This window comes from Megalops cyprinoides, chromosome 2, assembly GCF_013368585.1.
Source record: "Megalops cyprinoides isolate fMegCyp1 chromosome 2, fMegCyp1.pri, whole genome shotgun sequence".
In the NCBI taxonomy this organism is placed as follows: domain Eukaryota; kingdom Metazoa; phylum Chordata; class Actinopteri; order Elopiformes; family Megalopidae; genus Megalops; species Megalops cyprinoides.
The window spans coordinates 37637417-37657735 of record NC_050584.1 but is presented as its reverse complement, the minus strand read 5'-3'; the positions used below and the strand labels follow the sequence as shown (position 1 = coordinate 37657735).

Genomic DNA, 20319 nt, shown 5'->3' with positions numbered 1-20319 from the left:
TTGTGAAATATTCTACATGCATAATGGAAAAGAGCTTCAAACATATCCTGGAAATGACAATAAACCGAACGCCCATCTAAAGCGAATTTCCTGAAACTAATTTAATTTAATCACTTAGGACAAACTGTGCATTACTGACCAAGTGAGAAGAAGCATATGCTATTATATATTGATGCCCATTTTAATAAGCAAACAGCACAGTTTAAAACTTTATCTAAATATGAAGTGAGCGACATATTTCATAGCCCACACATAACAGAGCCGGACAACGTTATGACTCTTTCTCACACGAGTCACAGCTCTCAGTGTATGAAATAAAACACACGTTAAGATAACTATTGTAAGAGGGGAGACCAGCCACCGATTCTTCATCTCAGTCTTCAATCACGCAAAGACTGACGTTAGCTACTGAACTATCCCTATCTGTGCGGTTAGATTGACACGCATCTTTCAGCACCTTTACCGTTTTGCATCACAAACCTTATAACGCTGCATGGCTTCTCAATCAAACTTGATAGTGACATTGGTATTACGCACCAATAACCTTGCGGAACAGAGGCGGAACCAACATTTTCTCTATTTTGATTGGCCGCATTCGCGTATGGCGCCTCATGTTCGGCAGCTCCCAGTGAATGTAATCAAAGGGGGTACATTTCTTTTGTTGGAATAAAAAGGGTTGGGGGGGTAGTGTGGCTTGTTAATATTGATAACATTGGCAATAGTTTCCTTTTTCACTTAACCAACTGAAAGGATGAGTGGAGGAGTGTATGGTGGAGGTAAGTTTGATTTGGGGATGAAAAGAAATGAATGAAGCCGCCACGTTTTATCCCGCCACTAACATTAGGCGAACTAGACTAGCTGTATAGCTTGTTAGCTAGCTGGTTAGCTAGATAGATAGATAGCTAACTGTCATTCTGGAAGATTTGGCTAACATAAAGCTTTTGTTTTTTAGTTTAGAATTTAGCCCGTAGTGTCGTTTACTCAAAGAATACCCTTGCTGTCGGGACTGGTGTGTGGTAACGGCCAATATTGAGGCGTGAGGAATACGGATCTGTGCTGAAGGGGAGGATTGTGGGAACTTTGTAACTACCGGTAGAAAGGATGCTGTTGGCTTTAAATGTACAAAAAAGGATCACTTGTGGTTAATTAGAGCAGTAACTAGCATTTCTGAGTGAGTGCTATTATTTTAGATTATAAAGTAAATATAGCTAGCTATATTCAAGCTAGCAAGACAGGCGGCTAAGACCATCGTATCAAGCAGCTGTACGATAGAGTGAGCTATTTGCCCAGTGCTTTCACATAAATGGTTCGTTAAAACAAACTTAATATGATAGCTTGCTACGTTTCTACATTTTTCAATTCTGTAGCTAAGGTAGCCATGTACTTGGTAGTGTCACGCCAGAAATGTAATGTTGAACTCATTTAGTTGAACAAGATTTGTTGGTGTTCACTGTCGAGCCTGATGTAGGAAGAATCCGTTTTGAATGGCTTGTAATAATCTCACTAATCTGGAAAAAATATCTCATATTATCTTCGTTTTCTTGTGTAGATACATACATACGTCATGTAACACAATTTGAAATGTACAGCCTCATTAATTATAGGCGTGTTTATTTCATTGTCCTATAGATGAGGTTGGAGCCCTGGTGTTTGATATCGGATCATACACAGTAAGGGCGGGGTATGCCGGAGAGGATTGTCCCAAGGTAAGAGGAAAAAGTTGACCTAAAACACATTAGATTTACATGTCTTTTTTTTTTTTAACCACAGAGTCCGTCTTTGGGCTTTTGCGTTATTCTCTTTTATGTGGAGGTTCATTTCTGTGGGGTTCAGCTGGTATTTTTTGTCTGATGTCTCTTTAAACCTTCCAAAAGATTGATGTGAACAGTTAAGGAGGTCAGGAATGCGATAATTATTTCTTCAGATCACCTCAAAGGAGGCCAGATGAACATGCATGGAACGAACAGTGAGTGTTATCATGTTGCTGTGTTTGATCCGCAGGCCGACTTCCCCACGGTGATCGGGGTGACCCTGGACAGAGAGGATGGCAGCGTCCCCATGGAGACGGATGGTGATAAGGGCAAGCAAAGTGGCACCACCTACTACATCGACACCAACCAGCTGAGGGTGCCACGGGAAAACATGGAGGTCATGTCCCCTCTGAAAAACGGAATGAGTACGTTCCTTTTGACTCCTGTTTTTGTGTGAGCCATTACTGGTGAACAGAATGTCATTGGCATGTGCAGCAAAGTGGATATTGACAGAAGGAGGATAAAAATGTGATGAGCATTTAACAGGTGTGAAAGGAGTTGACAGCGGCATTTAAGATTGGGCACGATGCGGCTTGCAGAATTTGAAGGTGCAGATGTTCAGTTGTTGAGTAATTTATTTGTAATATAGAGCTCTCCAGAGTGCTAACATGTTTATACCTCTGTCGAAATGAACCACAAAATCTGTCAGGAGAACAGAAAAAGGACACATCAATTTTCCTTTGGTTTTGTGGTATTTATTGGCTTTCATCTTTGAAATGTAGACATCATGCATATTTTTCTATAGATTGTTATGTGTTCTAGATAAACTGCAGGTACCTGAAAATGGACAAACATGGCTCACAAGTGTTAAAAGCATATTGACGACTCAGTTCGGATGCGGCTAAATGCATTTTAATACACTCTGCTAATGAGTATCCTGGCAAAAATGGCATTTAAAGGACACGGTGTGAGCTGCACATGTTTACATTTTTGACTGGGATAATCTGTAAACCAGATAATTCATAACTAAATAATCAAAAGTTGTCTGAATGTTAGGTCAGTTGGTAGAATTGACTGTAAATGGTGGATTTAAAAATGACTGTACACAAAGTCGAATAACACCATCGTCTGAGTACAGGACTCTGTCAGACATACTTGTGGGTACGATAGTTAGGAAGATGTAATGCTTTCACCTTTTTATCTGTAAACTGAGGAATTCAGGCCAGAGCAGCGTACCAGAGGCAGGGCAGAAAGGTGTCGAGAGACAGTGTGACAGCAAGGGTGAAAGCTACTGCTCTAGGGCTGGGGATCGTCTCCGGCACCCTCACACATAGTGGTGGCTTGGAACAAGACCACATCATCTGGAAATACCTGTTGATAAACAGGGTTTTTTCTCCCATCTCTCTCTCTCTCTCTCTCTCTCTCTCTCTCTCTCTCTCTCTCCCCCCCCCCCCTGTCCCCCCCATGCGCTCACTCTTCTTCACTCTTGTACTTTGTCTCTCCCTCTAGTTGAAGATTGGGACAGCTTCCAGGCCATTTTAGATCACACCTACAAGATGCACTTCAAGTCAGAGCCCAGCCTGCACCCCGTGCTCATGTCAGAGGCCTCTGTGAGTGCTTTTACAACAAAAGGACTCTACATTCCCATCATAAGAGTCAAAGTTGTCATGGCATATAGCCTACATAGTGTTAAATCATCACCAATCTGAAGTGTTGTAAGACTGATTACCACATAGGTTGTTGCATCAACGTCACTGTGGGTGGGATAGTATAGTGCTTGCAGTGATTATTGTTTGAATAGTCTGTTAGTGGTGCTTGTCTTTACATCAAGAGTACATGCTATGCATTCAAAATGCCACTTACTAGGTGCCTTCTTTTTCCATTTATTTCCACAGTGGAATACTCGAGCCAAGAGGGAGAAGCTGACAGAACTGATGTTTGAGCATTACAACATACCGGCATTCTTCCTGTGCAAAACTGCCGTCCTGTCATCGTATCCTTTTAGTGTCACCTGATGGAGGGTAGGACAGCTGGCTTTCCTGAAAGAGGACATTGTGGGAGAAGAAAGGAGGGGCTGTGGAATGAGATGCTGTGTCAGAAGCTTATTTTTGAGTTAATGATGGGACAATTAGAAATTTGTGGGCTGAGAGCAATGAATCTCTTGGACTGATACCTTAATGACCGGAAAATAGAATTGCTAGATGCTTTTGAATACAGACATTTCCTCTGATAAAAACAAGGAATTGCTTTCTCTGATCAGCTGGTACTAATGGGAAAATGAAGGCCTGTCCATTCAGAACTGAAGCAGCATTTGTTACAGAAGACCAGGCAGGTTCTGTACATTCTGTGTTTTGTCTTGTTTGACCAAACTGCATTTCTTGTCCTTAACTTTAAGTGTTTCAGTTTTGCAAATGGGCGATCTACAGGTCTAGTATTAGACAGTGGAGCCACACATACAACAGCTATTCCAGTGCATGATGGATATGTCCTTCAGCAAGGTAAGCCACCTCCCTAACTCTGTCTTTACAACATGTCCGCCACACTTGTACACGGGTCTTCTTTTACATTACATTACATTATTGACATTTAGCAGATGCTCTTATCCAGAGTGACTTGCAACAAGTGCGGCATCGAACCAGCAACCTTTCGGTTCGGAGTCCTGCTCCTTAAACACTAGGCTACATTGCCGCCCATGAATACTTTTTATGTTAAAGGAATGTCAGCTGCCAAATAAGTAGTTTGGCCTTGATGTGTTTGTTCTTTTATAGTCTCCTAGGTGGAAATATTGATAAATTGTTTGACATAACAGCACTTTGAGGAATCTGTAGTGCAGGAGAGTATCCAGATATCACAGTCTGTGTGCCCAGTCCTTGCCCTGAATAAGCAGTCAGAAATACAATCTCGGTGTCATTGAACAGCTTTTCTGCATGATGCATTCAGTGTCCAAAGCTCTGTCATTTGTGTAGGTGAGATGGAATTATTTTTGGTTGTGATTTGATTCTGAACCGCTTAATGTAAGTGGGACTCTCGTGTGACTGTGCCTTCTCGGTGCTGCCAGAGTGAACCATATGAAATTTGGTAGCAGGAAGATACAGTAGGAAAGGAAATGGGACACTGGATGGACACTATATCCATTTCCCCTGCATTCATCTCTCATGAAAAATAAATCTCTGCGCTAATTCCAGCCATCCCCTTGGCCCAACCTCAGGGGTTGGGTTTCTGCAGCAGGGCCATCTGAGTCGGAACTGCAGTGAAATGGAAGAACATAGTGAAGGACAATGGCCTCAAAGCTACAATATGTAATATGGCGTTACTGAGAAAGAAATCAAAAGCGCTTGTTACTAGTTCAAGTTATGTCTGAATAAGGTCAACCAAATAAAGTCAACCAAATGGTAAAACATTTCTAGCAATCCATTTATTTATTAGAAGGGATTTCCTCTGCTAGGGAGTTGTGCTTTTAGTGTGGTGTACCACCTGGGGCACATGATGTGTTGAGTCTCATGGCAGAGATACTCTGATGGTCAGCAGGGCTGTTGAAAGAAAATGTGTGCATGTAGCACACTTGCACATATGTTGTAGAACAACCTCAAAGGGCATCAAATGAAAGGCACTGGAAGAAAATGTTAAATTATAACTGTGACACATTATTGGGACTTTCATTCATCTTAATCTTTTTGGAAAAACTCAATAAGCATTTGAATTTGAGTCTGGTGGAAGGTGTTTAGCTGGACGTACCAAGCACATGCAGTATAACAAGGCTGATACTGGATGGTTCCGAGCGGCTTATTTGCATCACTTCAGATGATACTGATTATGGTGCTTGCAAGTCCTGATGCCTTAGACCATGACACATCACAGTTCCTTTCTGCCTTTACAGGGATCGTCAAGTCTCCCCTTGCAGGAGACTTTATGAGTATGCAATGCAGGGAGCTGTTTCAAGAGTTAAACGTGGAAATAATCCCTCCTTACATGATTGCTTCAAAGGTGAGAACTGCTAAAGTAAGTTCAGACCATTCATTACCACACAGTTGTCTTCATCTGTCCTGGTGTTTTCTTTCAAAGCCTGGTGGTGGGGTGTTAGCACATTTAAACCATGTATGTTTTACACAGGTTTGTGAATGAACACAATAAATTATTGGTGATGGTGCACATACTTGTCCCAGAGCATGCAAGCATGCTCTCATTCTTGTTTTTAACTTATTTTATTTGAGATACAGTATTGCATATAATTAATGCAATGTAAATTGGTAATGTCTACTATTGCAAATACACCTGGCTGGAAATTGTCCCCTCCTCCATTAAACTTGACTACCTGTGTTCCCTTTGTTTTTGGTGTACTTCTTTATGATGTACAGCTGTCCTTACAACTCCTATTTGATTGCAAACCACCAACCTGAGTGTTTGTTCCTGCAGGAAGCAGTACGAGAAGGTGCCCCTGCCAATTGGAAGAAGAAAGAAAAGCTACCTCAAGTCACCCGATCATGGCATAACTACATGTGTAATGTAAGAGGGGAGCTCACAAAAGGAACACACACATAAGTAGTAACCATTAACTGAAATGAGTCTTCATTTTAGATTGTCACACATTTGAATGTCATGTATACAAAAGCAAAACAAACAAAAATGCAGCCAATAGGGCTAGTGTTTAAGTGTTTATTATCTGCACTGCCTGTTAATGTGAGATTAATGTTAACATAACAGTTTATATACACCTTTATAGTGACTGATTTCCTCTGCCTCCCTTTCTAGTCAGTGATCCAGGATTTCCAAGCCTCAGTACTGCAGGTGTCTGATTCACCTTATGATGAACAGTGAGTCTGTTTTCTTTTAAAACTAGTTGAAAATCCTTTAGCTGTGACAGTTATGTGACTGTGTGTGTGTTTATGGCAGGGGGTTTAACACTCATAGATGAATTTAGAATGGCCCCTGAGCCATTTCTCACAGTAATGGAGGAAGCATTTGGTGACATGTTCAAAAATGTGTAACCTGCTGTGTGCAGAGTGGCAGCCCAGATGCCCACAGTTCATTATGAGCTGCCCAACGGCTACAACTGTGACTTTGGAGCAGAGAGACTTAAGATCCCCGAGGGTCTGTTTGACCCCTCCAATGCCAAGGTGAGGCCACGTTGTGCATGAAAGCCTCAGCCATCCTGTTCTCCTCATGAGAGGCTGCACGTTCTCATCCTCCACTGTTCCTCTCTGCAGGGTCTGTCTGGGAACACCATGCTGGGGGTAGGCCACGTGGTTACCACCAGTGTGGGGATGTGTGACATCGACATCCGCCCGGTGAGTACTGACCTCAGAACCGGCCTCTCTGGGGCCAAAGCATTTCACCGGTTCTAGTAAATATTTATTTTTAATTTGCTAATGTTAATTAATGTGATTAGTGATGGTGGAAGGCTCAGTGTTATTTTATCTGATCAGACATTGAGATATTTTTTACATATATTTAGTTTATTGAGAAAATCAAAATATAAAACATCACAGTCATTACAACAATCAACATCAGAAAGGAATCCCCTCATTACAGAGAAGATCCCCTTTAAGGCATGCATTACAGTATATACAATCTAACTATGGAGCACGGCATAAGCTATTTACAAGCCTGGATGCCAGGCAGAATAACATGTTCACAGAACATAAGTGCATCTGCTCCAACAGTCCATGTACTTACAGGGAAAGAACAATCATGCATTACATTGCATTGCATTAAATTAGTTCAAAGCATCTACAGCATAAAATTTTCAACAACAGTAGAACACAGTAGGTGAGGAGTGGGTGGTAGTAACCAAGCGATGAGATTTTATTATGGTTGGTGTGAACTGTGAGGGGGGGATAGGAGGTGAACTTTATTGTAAGAGGGTGAATAAACCTTTCCGTTTTTCACAATGTCGCCTACATTGAGATATACCTTTTTGAATTGAGTGGTAAGGTAGCAAGTATGCTTAACTGGGTTGTCTGTCTTCCAGGGCCTGTACGGCAGTGTCGTGGTTACTGGTGGAAACACATTGATCCAGGGCTTCACAGACCGTCTCAATAGAGAGCTTTCTCAGAAGACACCACCAGTAAGTTCTGCTGAGGCTAGGTCTTCTGCTTCAGCTTTCATAATAACCTCTCACTCTCTTTATCACACAGAAGGATGGTGAAAGAGTAAGCTTTGATGTGAACAAAATGCTCCTCAGAAATGCTGTGCAACATTTGATCTTCCAGCTAAAGGAAGTCCTGTGTTTAACGCCCACATGTCATCTTTCCTGTGTTTAGAGCATGCGTCTGAAGTTGATAGCCAACAACACCACGGTGGAGCGCAGGTTCAGTGCTTGGATTGGAGGTTCTATCCTGGCATCACTGGTAAGTTCAGACTACCTCTCTGATGCTCTCACCTTCTGCACTGCATAGCCCTGTGGGTGGCCTTTATCACACTTTAGCACACTGTGTTCTGTAGTCAGCACTTGCACTTGAGGGTCATCAGAGAGCTCACAGAACCTGATTTTTAACTAGCCTACTTTTTTCTGTTACTGTGCAACTCATCACTTTTAATCAATCAGGGGCATGCTGTTTGATGTGTTGTTGTGTGAATCATCAGTCATGGTGAGTTGCCTTCAGTGGAAACTGAAGTGGTGTGTAAATGTTCTTTCCCAGGGAACCTTCCAGCAAATGTGGATTTCAAAGCAGGAGTATGAGGAGGGTGGAAAGCAGTGTGTGGACAGGAAGTGCCCTTAACTGACCACAACACCCCGCTGCCTTTCGAACTCAAAATAACTTGGATTAGTTTAGCCTTTTCAGTGGACTCAGGAACACCCAACAATATTCAGTTTTGTAGGTTTTTTCCTTAATGTATAAACAGCATACGAAAAATTGGCTTCCTTTATACCTCTGAGTAGAAAACATGGTGTAGTAAACATATAGAGCAATCAAGCCTACTCCTGGTTTTCTGCTGTTTTCCTACTACAAAAACACAGCTGTTAATGTTCTATTGAATCTTCTGCTTTTGTTATTTTTGATAGAACTTTTCTAAGTCTATTTTGATATACTATTCTTGGCAGGAATTATTTTCAAGCAATTGTGTTTTAAGCAGTGGATCTTACCCTACATTTCATCAGGTTAAATAACTTTTCACTTGTCAACACATCTGTTCTGCTGCTGTTGTTGGGATCATCGTAATGACTAAAACTCTTGCTTCCAATAAGATGACGCACTGTACAAAATGTTGAAAATTGCTCACTGCAAATGTTTGAATTCCATATTTTATTAGTTTGTATAACATGTTGAATGGCCATTGGCTGTCTTCTGAAAATAAAATCCTTTTTAAGTGATGCTTGTGTAATTAAAATGTAAAGCAAACCTGTATAACAGCACTGATGTATTCAGAGAAATTAACAGGAGTTACAGGAAGTTAAGTCAATATTTTCAATCGTACAACAATAAAAGGACATTCACTAATTTATTTTGTAAAGAAATTTCATCAATGCACATGTGTTACACTAGATTCAGCCATATTTACTAAATGAATGTTGATGTCAATCCAAATTCTACATCATAAGATGAGTGGTTACAAAAGAAACCACCTTAGTTTTTCCTCTACATCCACACAGAGGTGGATTCAGTTGTTATGATCAAGTTATTATACTAATTTAGTTCTGATTCATATGTTTTGGGAGTACCAACTTTACAGTATTTTACAAAAATGCTCAAGTAAATACTTGACAGTTATTCAGTGCTTTATTTTGCATCTAAGGTGACATTCTGTACACTGACATATATATATATTTTTTTTTACACATTTTTTGTTTTCACGCCTTTGCAGACTGCTCTGCAACCTTCTTCATTAGTTTCCTCTGTCTGTGTATTTCCGCTCTCTTCCCCCTGACCTTACGACGCAGGTACTGCTCCACACGAAGTCTTGAACAAAAAACGGGAAACACATCAAGAAAATTGAGGCTTCCAGTTACAAAACAACTTCCTTGTGCTTTTGCATATATACAACGCACAAGAGTACAAATTTACAAGTGCCAGTACTTTTTCAAAAAGGATGCTTACAAATATAAAATATCGAAATACTAGAAATTTCACAACATTGGTACGCTTAAGCATGTCAACTGCTTGTAATAGTAGAGATGTCAATTACCTTATGTAGGGGTTCACAAACTGTGGTGTGTAGAATCGTTTTCTTTTGTATCCCCGGTTCATGTACCAAGGAATAACATGCTCCTTAAATTTGTACCTTGAATACAAAAACAGAACCATCATTTATTTGCTTTCAGTATTTCCTAGATATTTATCTAGAAATTACAATGGACAGAACAATTTAACTGATTGGCACAGCTGGATTGTTACAAAGGAATGAGATCTCAGATGTAACATACAGTGCATGTAAAAAGTTTACACAGCCTTATGAAATTGCAGGTTTTTGAAATGTAGAGTCAGAAATAACAACAATGTAAATGTCAAGAGTTTTTCCATCTGTAATGTGATCTTCCAACAAACAAAAATCCATAGAAAAAAATTGTTAATTATTAAGAACATTTTAAATAAAAAAACTACAACACCCTGATTGCATAGGTCTGCACACCCTTTCATAATGGGGGCTCTAGCTGTGTTCACCACAGCTAACCAATCACATTCAAAATCATGCCTGTAGGTAAATAGCATACACCTGCCATCAATGAAAGTGATTCTGATTAAACCCAGATAAAAGTCAGCTGCTGTTGTAGGATATGCTTGAATGTTTGGGGTTCCATCCTACTAGGAGAGCCATGGTCCGCAAAGAGTTGCCAAAGAAACTGCGAATTGTTGAAATGTACCAATCAGGAGAGGGATATAAAAGAATAATCGAAGGTACTGGATGTACCATGGAGCAAAACTGTCAAAACCATCATCAATAAGTGAAGAAAATCTGGCACCACAGAAACATTGCAAAGATCAGGATGACCCTCCAAGATGAGAGGACGAGGAGAAAACTTATCAGGGAGGCTACCAAGAGGCCAACGGCAACACTGAAGGACCTACAGGAATTTCTGGCAGGTACCAGTCGTTCCTTACATGTGACCACCATCTATCGTAGTCTGCACGTCTGGGTTATGGGGTAGGGTGGCAAGATGGAAACCCTTTCTTACACAAAGGAACATCCATGCCCGTCTAAATCATGCCAAAACATTCATTCAGTCACCCCAAACCATGTGGGGAAAATGTGCCATTGTCTGATGAGACAAAGACTGAACTTTTCGGCCTAAATTGTAAAAGATCTGTTTGGCGCAAATCCAATAAAGCTCATAGTCCAAGGAACACCATACCAACTTTGAAGCATGGTGGTGGTAGCATCATGCTATGGGGCTACTTCCCTTCAGCTGGGTCAGGGGCTCCTGTCAAGATAGTTGGGATAATGAATAGATCCAAATGTCAAGATATTTTGGCACAAAACCGCTGCTGGCCTCTGTTAGAAAGCTGAAGATGAAGAGGAATTTCACATTCTAACATGACAATGACCCAAAGCACACATCCAAGTTGACCAAGGCATGGCTTCAGAAAAGGACAATCAAGGTCTTGGAATGGCCCAGTCAGAGCCCAGGCCTCAATCCCATCGAAAACCTGTGGAATGACCTAAAGAGAGCTGTGCACAGGAGATCCCCTCACAATTTGAAGGAACTTGAACTTTTTTGCAATGAAGATTGGGATAAAATTCCAAAGTCTAGATGGGCAATTAAAGAGTCTTAGTCACAAAGACTTGCTACTGTAATAAAGGCAAAAGGTGCTTCCACAAGTATTAGTTGGACAGGGTGTGCAGACTTATGCAATCAGGGTGTTATTATTGTTGTTGTTGTTATTATTATTAAGATCACATTACAGATGGAAAAAGTCTTGACATTTACATTGTTGTTATTTCTGTCTTTACTTTTCGAAAACCTGCAATTTCATAAGGGTGTGTAGACTTTTATATCCACTGTATAGTCCTATAGCCAATGAACAACATGTTGACATTAAGTTTTGTTAATGCAAAAAGCAGATGAGGAATCAGATGGTGAGGTATAAAAATCCTGTTCCTCCCCCATAAGATGATATGAATCAGACTGCCCAGGCTTTACCAATATGTCCTTCCAAAGATATCTCTTCTCCAAGCTCCAGGCCGAGCCCTCTCCTGACCAGTCTGCAATAACCGGATGGCATTCTCCCTCTCCTTCACTACTGTGTCCAACCGCGTCATAGACCTTTCAACCTGAGACAAAATAATTAGATACGACCCCCCCCCTACAACTAAACTATATTTGTAAATTTTCACAAATGAGAAATGGTATATGAGAGATCACACACACACACACACACATTACATGGTTGTCCTAAAAAGTGATTATAAAATAATAATTATATGTATGGACAGAGCAGTCATATTCTGGACAAATAATGAATTTTACCACCGAAAACACAATGGTCATTTATTCACACCCCTGTAATTAGCATTTTATCAATCTTGCTCTGGTATGGATTACAATCATAATATTCTTCTTGGACTGTTTCTGGGGTTTGGGTACTTTTTGGTACCAGAATTGCTTCAAGGTTCACAAGTTCAAAGGTTCAAATCATGGAGGTTTGATTGGACTGAGGTGTGGAGACTAAGATGGCCATGTGAGAACAGTTTGTGTTCTGTTGACTATTTCTTTCTAGCTTGGAATAATTGCCTTGAATCACTGTTTTGCTGGAATGTCAATTTTCAGCCAAATTTCAACATAATGGCAGAGGGAATCAGGTTTTTAACCAACATGTTCTGATGTAGATTGCAGTTCCTAACTCCCTGAAGTCTATTCTACAAGGTTTCCACCATTTATTGTTTCCAGAACACATTACATTTGATGCACTTCCTAAATAGTTGGTCCTGAGGACCCACTACCCAAGGGGTTGTCACCAGACTCTAGGAAGCACCCAGGCAACCTGCTGATGCATCACAACACCTGGAGCTATGTTCTCCTTGAAAAAATAATACAATGTAAAATATATATTTAGAGTGTGAAGAATTTTTGCTGCAGTCCTCAGATAAAGTGTCAGTTGTATTAACTGACAGCTACAGACTTCACTGTAGTTACCTTCTTTAAACGCTCTGGACTAGGCATCTGAACCCTCTGTCTCTTTGCTTCTTGTTCAATAGTCAGCAACATGTTTTTCTCCTTCAGGAGCACATACCTGAAGAGACATACAATTATAAGGACCATCATCTCATCTATGTTTCCTTCAAAGCAGTGCATAACTAAAAATTAAAAACTATTTAAACAAACATCTGCTATAACATATGTTTTCCTCAACACGCTAAAACCCACATTTTTTATCTAACATAACAGATTACTATTCAATAAATAATTCAGACTAAATGCAAAGTTTACCATAGTTTATGTAAATCCTCATTACTTTTTGTCCTTAGTTGCTTTGCAGTCCAAGGCGCACCTGAAAGACAGCAGAAAGGACTTATAATGTCCGCAGAATCCACCTCATAAGAGGTGCTATCTAAACAGTACCAGTTGTACAGTTAATAAAAATCTCAATGAAGTGCATCACAGTAAATTCAAAATATCAACAAAAAAAATATATTATATATATATATATATACACACACACACACACAAAGTACTCCCTCAGAGGCAGGTTCCGCCCTTGATTACTCGGTTCATCTCACCTGACTTGACTGTTGCTTCGCCCCAGTTTTCAGGAGTATCGAAAAACTCATCCAGACCCATTCTGCCTTGGGATGTGTGCAAGGACCTGCTTTGCACGGCGATGCCCACATGGCTTTGAGAATACGAGCAGATGAAGCTTTGCCTTGCGAGATGAGAAAAAGATCGTATGAGGATTCTCGGATATAACTGGATCCACAGAACTAGCCGGCTTACATATTCAGTTTCCAATACCATCTTTAATAGGCAAGCAGTTGCATAAATACCTGAAAGGACAAGGCGTGAATCTGGTGAGAGACAGTGCTGAATGCTGAACTGGAAATGTAGAAGTTATCCTCAATCCCGTCTGAAATTGCCTGCACAGTGTCAAAACGCGGTGCACTGAGGTCGCAGCCATCTTGAAACAATGGCAGGTTGCCTACCCAAGATGCAACACGATATTATGATTTTAGTATATTGTTGTATCTAAAGTCTCAATTTTAATATTTTAAGGTCAAAACATATGTTATATGCATGACTGAAATGAAACACACATTTCAATGCATTTTGAAAAAAAAATCTTTATTTTTCGATTCGCCCTAAATAAATATGGCGACTTTATCGACATTCATTGGTCAGGCACCAATCACTGACTTCCTTGACATTTTTTTTTTTTTTCGTGAGCTCACGAAGGCCCTCAGTTGCAATGGTGGGCATGAGTGTCCTTCGGTCTACTGCCGCTTTTGCGGCTAGGCTGAGACCCTTTAAACAAGTGCTTTCTAAAGGAAATTTGCTCAACAGGACCGCATCACAGGTGGAAAAAGGTAAAAGACAAACTGGAAACGTTCACCTGTATGTTCAAATTGACTAGCAACCAACCGTGCAATCATGACCTTGCTGTTGGTTTAGAGGCTCCTTTAGCTACAGCAGCTAATTGGCTAGGTAGACAGCTAGGTCTTAAAACTAGCTAGTCAGAAAAGCTAACGTTAGCTAGCTGCTGTATGCATCTTAAGTACTTTTTAAATTAGCTAAAGTACTATGTTTAAACTGATCAATTAGTGCTGGCTTGCCTTTTGTGTGTAGCTAGCTAGCCAGCACTAACTGTCTAATTTACATGCCGGTCAGGCATTGAATGTCAAATGTTAAAACACACGCCAATATTCTAATAGACATTTAACGTTAGCCATACATTTAATCACAAAATTTACTATGAAACGTAGGTTAGCCAGCTAGTTAACATAGTGGTTGTCATCCTTATCATTGCAGTGGCGGTCCGTTACGGGAGCCATGGGAAACGGATGTTTGTAATCACGCCTAGTGATTTCTACGACAGGAGATTCCTTCACTTACTGGTATGTACGTTTCTTTCTGCATAGCTACATAGATAGGTATTTTCAAGGGCACTGTCTGTTTTCTTTACATTCTGAGAAGCTGTATTGGCTAAACCAAAATGACCTCATAAGGCCTTGTCAGTTGGCCACAGAAGTCTAAATGCACCCCGAAGAGTCAGGCATAGCGAATCATTTCACTTTTTCAGTGGCCTGTTAACGGCCTGCGTTGGATTCAGTTCCCAGGTAGTATACTGTTACTTCAAAATTGATCTGACACCAGTTAACACTTTGATTTCTGTGGATTTCACAATACAAGTAAATGCGATGAATGCCATTACTTCACACACTCTTCTTGAATATTCACCTTAGCCTCTTTCTATGATGTAAAAAAAAACAATGCAATGATAATACCTTTTCTTTTTCTTTTATAGAAATTCTACATTTTGCTGACTGGAATCCCAGTTGCAGCCATTGTAACCTTCGTGAATGTGTTCATTGGTGGGTTTGTATAGGTTATTTTTTCTTTGCATACAGGTCCTTCTCAAAAAATTAGCATATTGTGATAAAGTTCACTATTTTCTGTTATGTAATGATAAACATTAGACTTTCATATATTTTAGATTCATTACACACAACTGAAGTAGTTCAAGCCTTTTATTGTTTTAATATTGATGATTTTGGCAAAAAAGTAAAGAAAAACCAAAAATCCCTATCTCAAAAAATTAGCATATGTCATCCGACCAATAAAAAAAAAGTGTTTTTAATACAAAAAAAGTCAACCTTCAAATAATTATGTTCAGTTATGCACTCAATACTTGGTCGGGAATCCTTTTGCAGAAATGACTGCTTCAATGCGGCGTGGCATGGAGGCAATCAGCCGGTGGCACTGCTGAGGTGTTATGGAGGCCCAGGATGCTTCGATAGCGGCCTTAAGCTCATCCACAGTGTTGGGTCTGGTGTCTCTCAACTTCCTCTTCACAATATCCCACAGATTCTCGATGGGGTTCAGGTCAGGAGAGTTGGCAGGCCAGTTGAGCACAGTAATACCATGGTCAGTAAACCATTTACCAGTGGTTTTGGCACTGTGAGCAGGTGCCAGGTCGTGCTGAAAAATGAAATCTTCATCTCCATAAAGCTTTTCAGCAGATGGAAGCATGAAGTGCTCCAAAATCTCCTGATAACTAGCTGCATTGACCCTGCCCTTGATAAAACACAGTGGACCAACACCAGCAGCTGACATGGCACCCCAGAGCATCACTGACTGTGGGTACTTGACACTGGACTTCAGGCATTTTGGCATTTCCTTCTCACCAGTCTTCCTCCAGACTCTGGCACCTTGATTTCCGAATGACATGCAAAATTTGCTTTCATCCGAAAAAAGTACTTTGGACCACTGAGCAACAGTCCAGTGCTGCTTCTCTGTAGCCCAGGTCAGGCGCTTCTGCCGCTGTTTCTGGTTCAAAAGTGGCTTGACCTGGGGAATGCGGCACCTGTAGCCCATTTCCTGCACACGCCTGTGCACGGTGGCTCTGGATGTTTCTACTCCAGACTCAGTCCACTGCTTCCACAGCTCCCCCAAGGTCTGGAATCGGCCCTTCTCCACAATCTTCCTCAGGGTCCGGTCACCTCTTCTGGTTGTGCAGCGTTTTCTGCCACACTTTTTCCTTCCCACAGACGTCCCACTGAGGTGCCTTGATACAGCACTCTGGGAACAGCCTATTCGATCAGAGATTTCTTTCTGTGTCTTACCCTCTTGCTTGAGGGTGTCAATGATGGCCTTCTGGACAGCAGTCAGGTCGGCAGTCTTACCCATGATTGCGGTTTTGAGTAATGAATCAGGCTGGGAGTCTTTAAAAGCCTCAGGAATCTTTTGCAGGTGTTTAGAGTTAATTCGTTGATTGAGATGATTAGGTTAATAGCGTGTTTAGAGTACCTTTTCATGATATGCTAATTTTCTGAGATAGGAATTTTGGGTTTTCATGAGCTGTATGCCAAAATCATCAGTATTAAAACAATAAAACACCTGAAATATTTCAGTTGGTGTGCAATGAATCTAAAATATATGAAAGTTTAATTTTTATCATTACATTATGGAAAATAGTGAACTTTATCACTATATGCTAATTTTTTGAGAAGGACCTGTATTTGCGTTAAGTTGCTTTTGATGTTGAACAAAGTCCTTACTGTTTCCACAATTATGGGTGGTATTTTATATGGGTCCCAAATGAGGATTGGAGGGAAATATTAATGCCATATATTAAATTAAATAAGCTAATTCAAATTTGGATGTCTAATAATTGATCCATGGTTTACTTTGTGTATCTGTTAAAATGGCAGTAAGTGAGTGTGGCATGTGTCACAATTAGTTTAGTGACATAGCAGTTATTGTATTGACATGGCTTCCATATTACACTATTATTACACACTAATACATATTACACACTATTATTATTGTGCATTTATTCCCAAATAAAAAAAATAAAAAATAAAATTGAAACCAAATAAACATTTGTTTAATATGTAACAAATTTATTTGTTTTTATGAGATCAGCAATGTGGCATGTTTTGAAATATTTGCTGACATGGTTTATGAAAATAAGCTGACTACATATCCTTTTCAAAATAAATTTTCATTTTTTTTAAACAAGGTGAAGCTGAACTGGCTGAAATCCCAGAAGATTATGTCCCACAGTACTGGGAATATTACAAGGTGTGTGGCCTTTTTGCTGTTTGTCAAAGAACTTACTCCACATTTTACAGAGTACATATCAGGTCAACTTTTTCTTGGAAAATCTCAACAAAATTAACTACCCATGTGTGCTTATTTGTGTGTTAATCTCTTTGTCAGCTAAAAGCAAAGCAAAACAAACAAAAAATGTCATCGGCTTGGAGTAAATTTGTAATTGTGTTAGGCAGTAATAAAAGTGTTCTTTTTGTGTCAGTAAAACTGTCATCATTTCAGTATGTTTCTATCTATCATCACTTTCATCAGTCATTACTTGCTAGGTATATTGCACTGCTTGTATTGGTTGTATTGTATTCTATTCTATTGGTACTAGGTGTATTGCATTGTATACGTAACAGAAAATGCCTGTGAGTTAATGTGAGATAAAGTGAATTCAGATTTGCTAAACCTAATTAGATGGCTTAAGCAGTCCTTCAGGAATCACCTTTGTGGCTGACAAGTGAGGGCTGTTTTTTTTTTTTTTTTTAAACAAAATCAGTGTGATGAGGATGACACTGCAATTGTGTCCATGAGTTGACCCCACGTTTTTCCCCTTAAGCACCCCATCACCCGGTGGATTGTGCGGACCTTCTATGATCCTCCACAGAAGGACTATGAGAAGATGATGGCGCTGGTCCAGATGGAGGCTGAGAAGGCTGAGATGAGGTAAATGTTCAGTTTAAGCATTACATTGACCAGGTTTTACATTTACATTTACATTTAGGTCATTTGGCAGACGCTTTTATCCAAAGTGACTTACAAGTGAGGAACAGCAAGCAAGCTACAGTAGTGTAGGAGACCTTGGAGTAAGCTTTAAGTGAAACCTAAGCAACTAAACTCCGCTAAATAAGTCAAGAAAAGTAGAAAACAAAGGTAAACGAGGTGAAAACACAAGGATAGACAGGCAGAGGAGACAAGTAGTGACAGGAGAAAGAAGTGCGAGGCAGAAAGTGCGCAGAGATGGAATTGTGTTAGAGTTGTTAGAAGTGTTAGGAGAGGAGGTGCTCTCGGAAGAGCTGGGTCTTCAGGAGGTTCTTGAAGATAGAGAGGGATGCCCCTGCTCTGATAGCATAAGGTAGCTTGTTCCACCAGCGGGGAACTACATATGAGAATAGTTTTGCAGGGCTTTTTAATTTTTCCCATCTGATTTAATTTGTGGTGTAATTTCATGAGTGTGCCTCAGTTGATTTAAGTTGAGCCATTCTTTCGGGCACCTATATGAATTTTATATTTTTGGCCTTTTGAAGGTAGTCATTGCCACGCTAAACTTAAGAAATTCATGTAAACATTGTGCCTCCCCGTATCCTGGATCCATTATTTCTGTTTTAATACTGTACTTCTTGTTCATCTACAGGCTAACCCAGCTTGAAGTCCGCAAACACATGCGCCACAAAGGAGATGGCCCCTGGTTCTTTTATGAAACCACAGACAAGAGTCTCATCGACCACCGCCCCAAGTCTACTCCCGACCATTAATCCAGACTTGCAGTCAAATCAGCAATAGTGTGGGTTGTCTAAACTATCAGCAACCATCTGTTTGTTATCCTATGTAAATGTTTGTATAATTATTCATTGGCTGAATTAAAGTCCATTTCAGTATACGAAATGTAGTTGTGTACAGTCCCGTGGGATTTCTGCGCTTTTGCTATTCACTTCTCTCCACTTGAAGGCAGTGCTGGCAGGAGAGATGGGGGTGTGATCAAGAGTTGTGGATCTGCTGTTTGCAATGAGAATTTTTAAATGAAAAAGATATAAATCATGTAGAGTCGTTGCTCTGCAAGTTGGTGTGTTTTTGTGATTTGACGTTGACAAGAGCCACAACAGAAGAGTCCTTTAGGACCCAGAAATTGTGACAAAACTTAAGTTCTGTTGTTGTTATGACCATACCAAAATGAATCTGCCAAGCTTGATATGAGGTCTTCAAATGCCTATGGCTGAAATCTTTAAAACTGATATACTCCAGGTACTACTAGGCTTATTCAATCTGATATCCAGGTCAATTTAATATGCATACATTTCCTGAAAGACAAAAAAAAAAAAAAAAAAAATGTATTCAAGGTGGGTGGCCATAAGTGTGAGTTCTATACCAGCACGACTGGCATAGAACTGGTGAGGGACAGTACAGTAAGTTGACTTTCTAAACTGCTTTTTTTTTTTTAATAAAAAACGCCTCCATTCTCACCAAATGGATATGTTAAATGACCATTCCAAAATACAAGCTACACAACATTCTAATGTATTACAGTACATAAAATACGCCATGCCCTGATAGTCTGATATTTTTATAACACCAAGCCTTGGTGAAGCATGCATATAAAGTCATAGGTCAAATTAGATGGCGGTTACCTATAACCTATTATGCCTATTAAACATACTACGTTTTAAAAATAGTGGTACAGGGGACAAAGAGTAATAATAATAATAAATTTATAGTATATAGTAACATAGTAATAAAATTTTAAGATTTCTCCCATAAGTGTCCCTCCGGTGAGGGAAATGTCGCTAACCAATATCAAGCAAAATATAAAACTGACATGGCTCCTTGCGAAAACAGATTAAAACTATTTACCTTAGAATTACAAAGAGTGACGTATCACGACTACAAAATGCGATTGGGAGTTTTATACTGATATTTCTTGCAATTCTAAAACATGTTATAACCTATTACTGAGTGTTGCGACCTAATAATGTAACTAACGTAACATAAGAGTCAGGCTGAAATAAATATATATTTTTTTTTCCAGTCTCGTGCAGGTAAGAAATTACATAGTAAACAAACGATAAACGTGAATCTCGGCACACATAAACCATGACGGTAACATTGTGAATTACAGCAGACATCTAAGGCAATGTATTTTCATCGCGCCCAATTAAAATAGCT

General features: G+C 39.9%; 3 protein-coding genes across 4 annotated transcripts; 2 read left to right on the top strand and 1 right to left on the bottom strand.

Moving 5' to 3' along the window:
* The first annotated feature begins 638 nt into the window (after nucleotides 1–638).
* On the top strand, nucleotides 639–9114 carry actl6a (actin-like 6A). 2 transcript variants are annotated; one of them, XM_036521248.1, is made up of 14 exons: nucleotides 639–776; nucleotides 1630–1706; nucleotides 2002–2176; nucleotides 3261–3361; nucleotides 3647–3744; nucleotides 4155–4249; nucleotides 5629–5735; nucleotides 6165–6254; nucleotides 6501–6562; nucleotides 6751–6865; nucleotides 6956–7036; nucleotides 7720–7815; nucleotides 8012–8098; nucleotides 8390–9114. In XM_036521248.1, exons 1-14 carry the CDS (start codon nucleotides 752–754, stop codon nucleotides 8468–8470), a joined length of 1290 nt encoding a protein of 429 aa, XP_036377141.1. In that variant the 5' UTR covers nucleotides 639–751; the 3' UTR covers nucleotides 8471–9114. The 2 variants fall into 2 exon arrangements, with proteins under 2 accessions (XP_036377141.1, XP_036377140.1); XM_036521247.1 differs by having other exon boundaries at nucleotides 5629–5750.
* A 112-nt stretch (nucleotides 9115–9226) lies between these two features.
* mrpl47 (mitochondrial ribosomal protein L47) lies at nucleotides 9227–13801 on the bottom strand. The gene is made up of 7 exons (XM_036522418.1): nucleotides 13671–13801; nucleotides 13407–13549; nucleotides 13117–13177; nucleotides 12823–12919; nucleotides 11830–11960; nucleotides 9876–9971; nucleotides 9227–9649 (listed from the first exon to the last, which is right to left on the bottom strand). Exons 1-7 carry the CDS (start codon nucleotides 13799–13801, stop codon nucleotides 9541–9543), a joined length of 768 nt encoding a protein of 255 aa, XP_036378311.1. The 3' UTR covers nucleotides 9227–9540.
* Nucleotides 13802–14075: 274 nt separating this feature from the next.
* Nucleotides 14076–19044, top strand: ndufb5 (NADH:ubiquinone oxidoreductase subunit B5). The gene is made up of 6 exons (XM_036522214.1): nucleotides 14076–14207; nucleotides 14650–14735; nucleotides 15146–15212; nucleotides 17363–17424; nucleotides 17999–18105; nucleotides 18794–19044. Exons 1-6 carry the CDS (start codon nucleotides 14090–14092, stop codon nucleotides 18912–18914), a joined length of 561 nt encoding a protein of 186 aa, XP_036378107.1. The 5' UTR covers nucleotides 14076–14089; the 3' UTR covers nucleotides 18915–19044.
* The last annotated feature ends 1275 nt before the right edge of the window (nucleotides 19045–20319 follow it).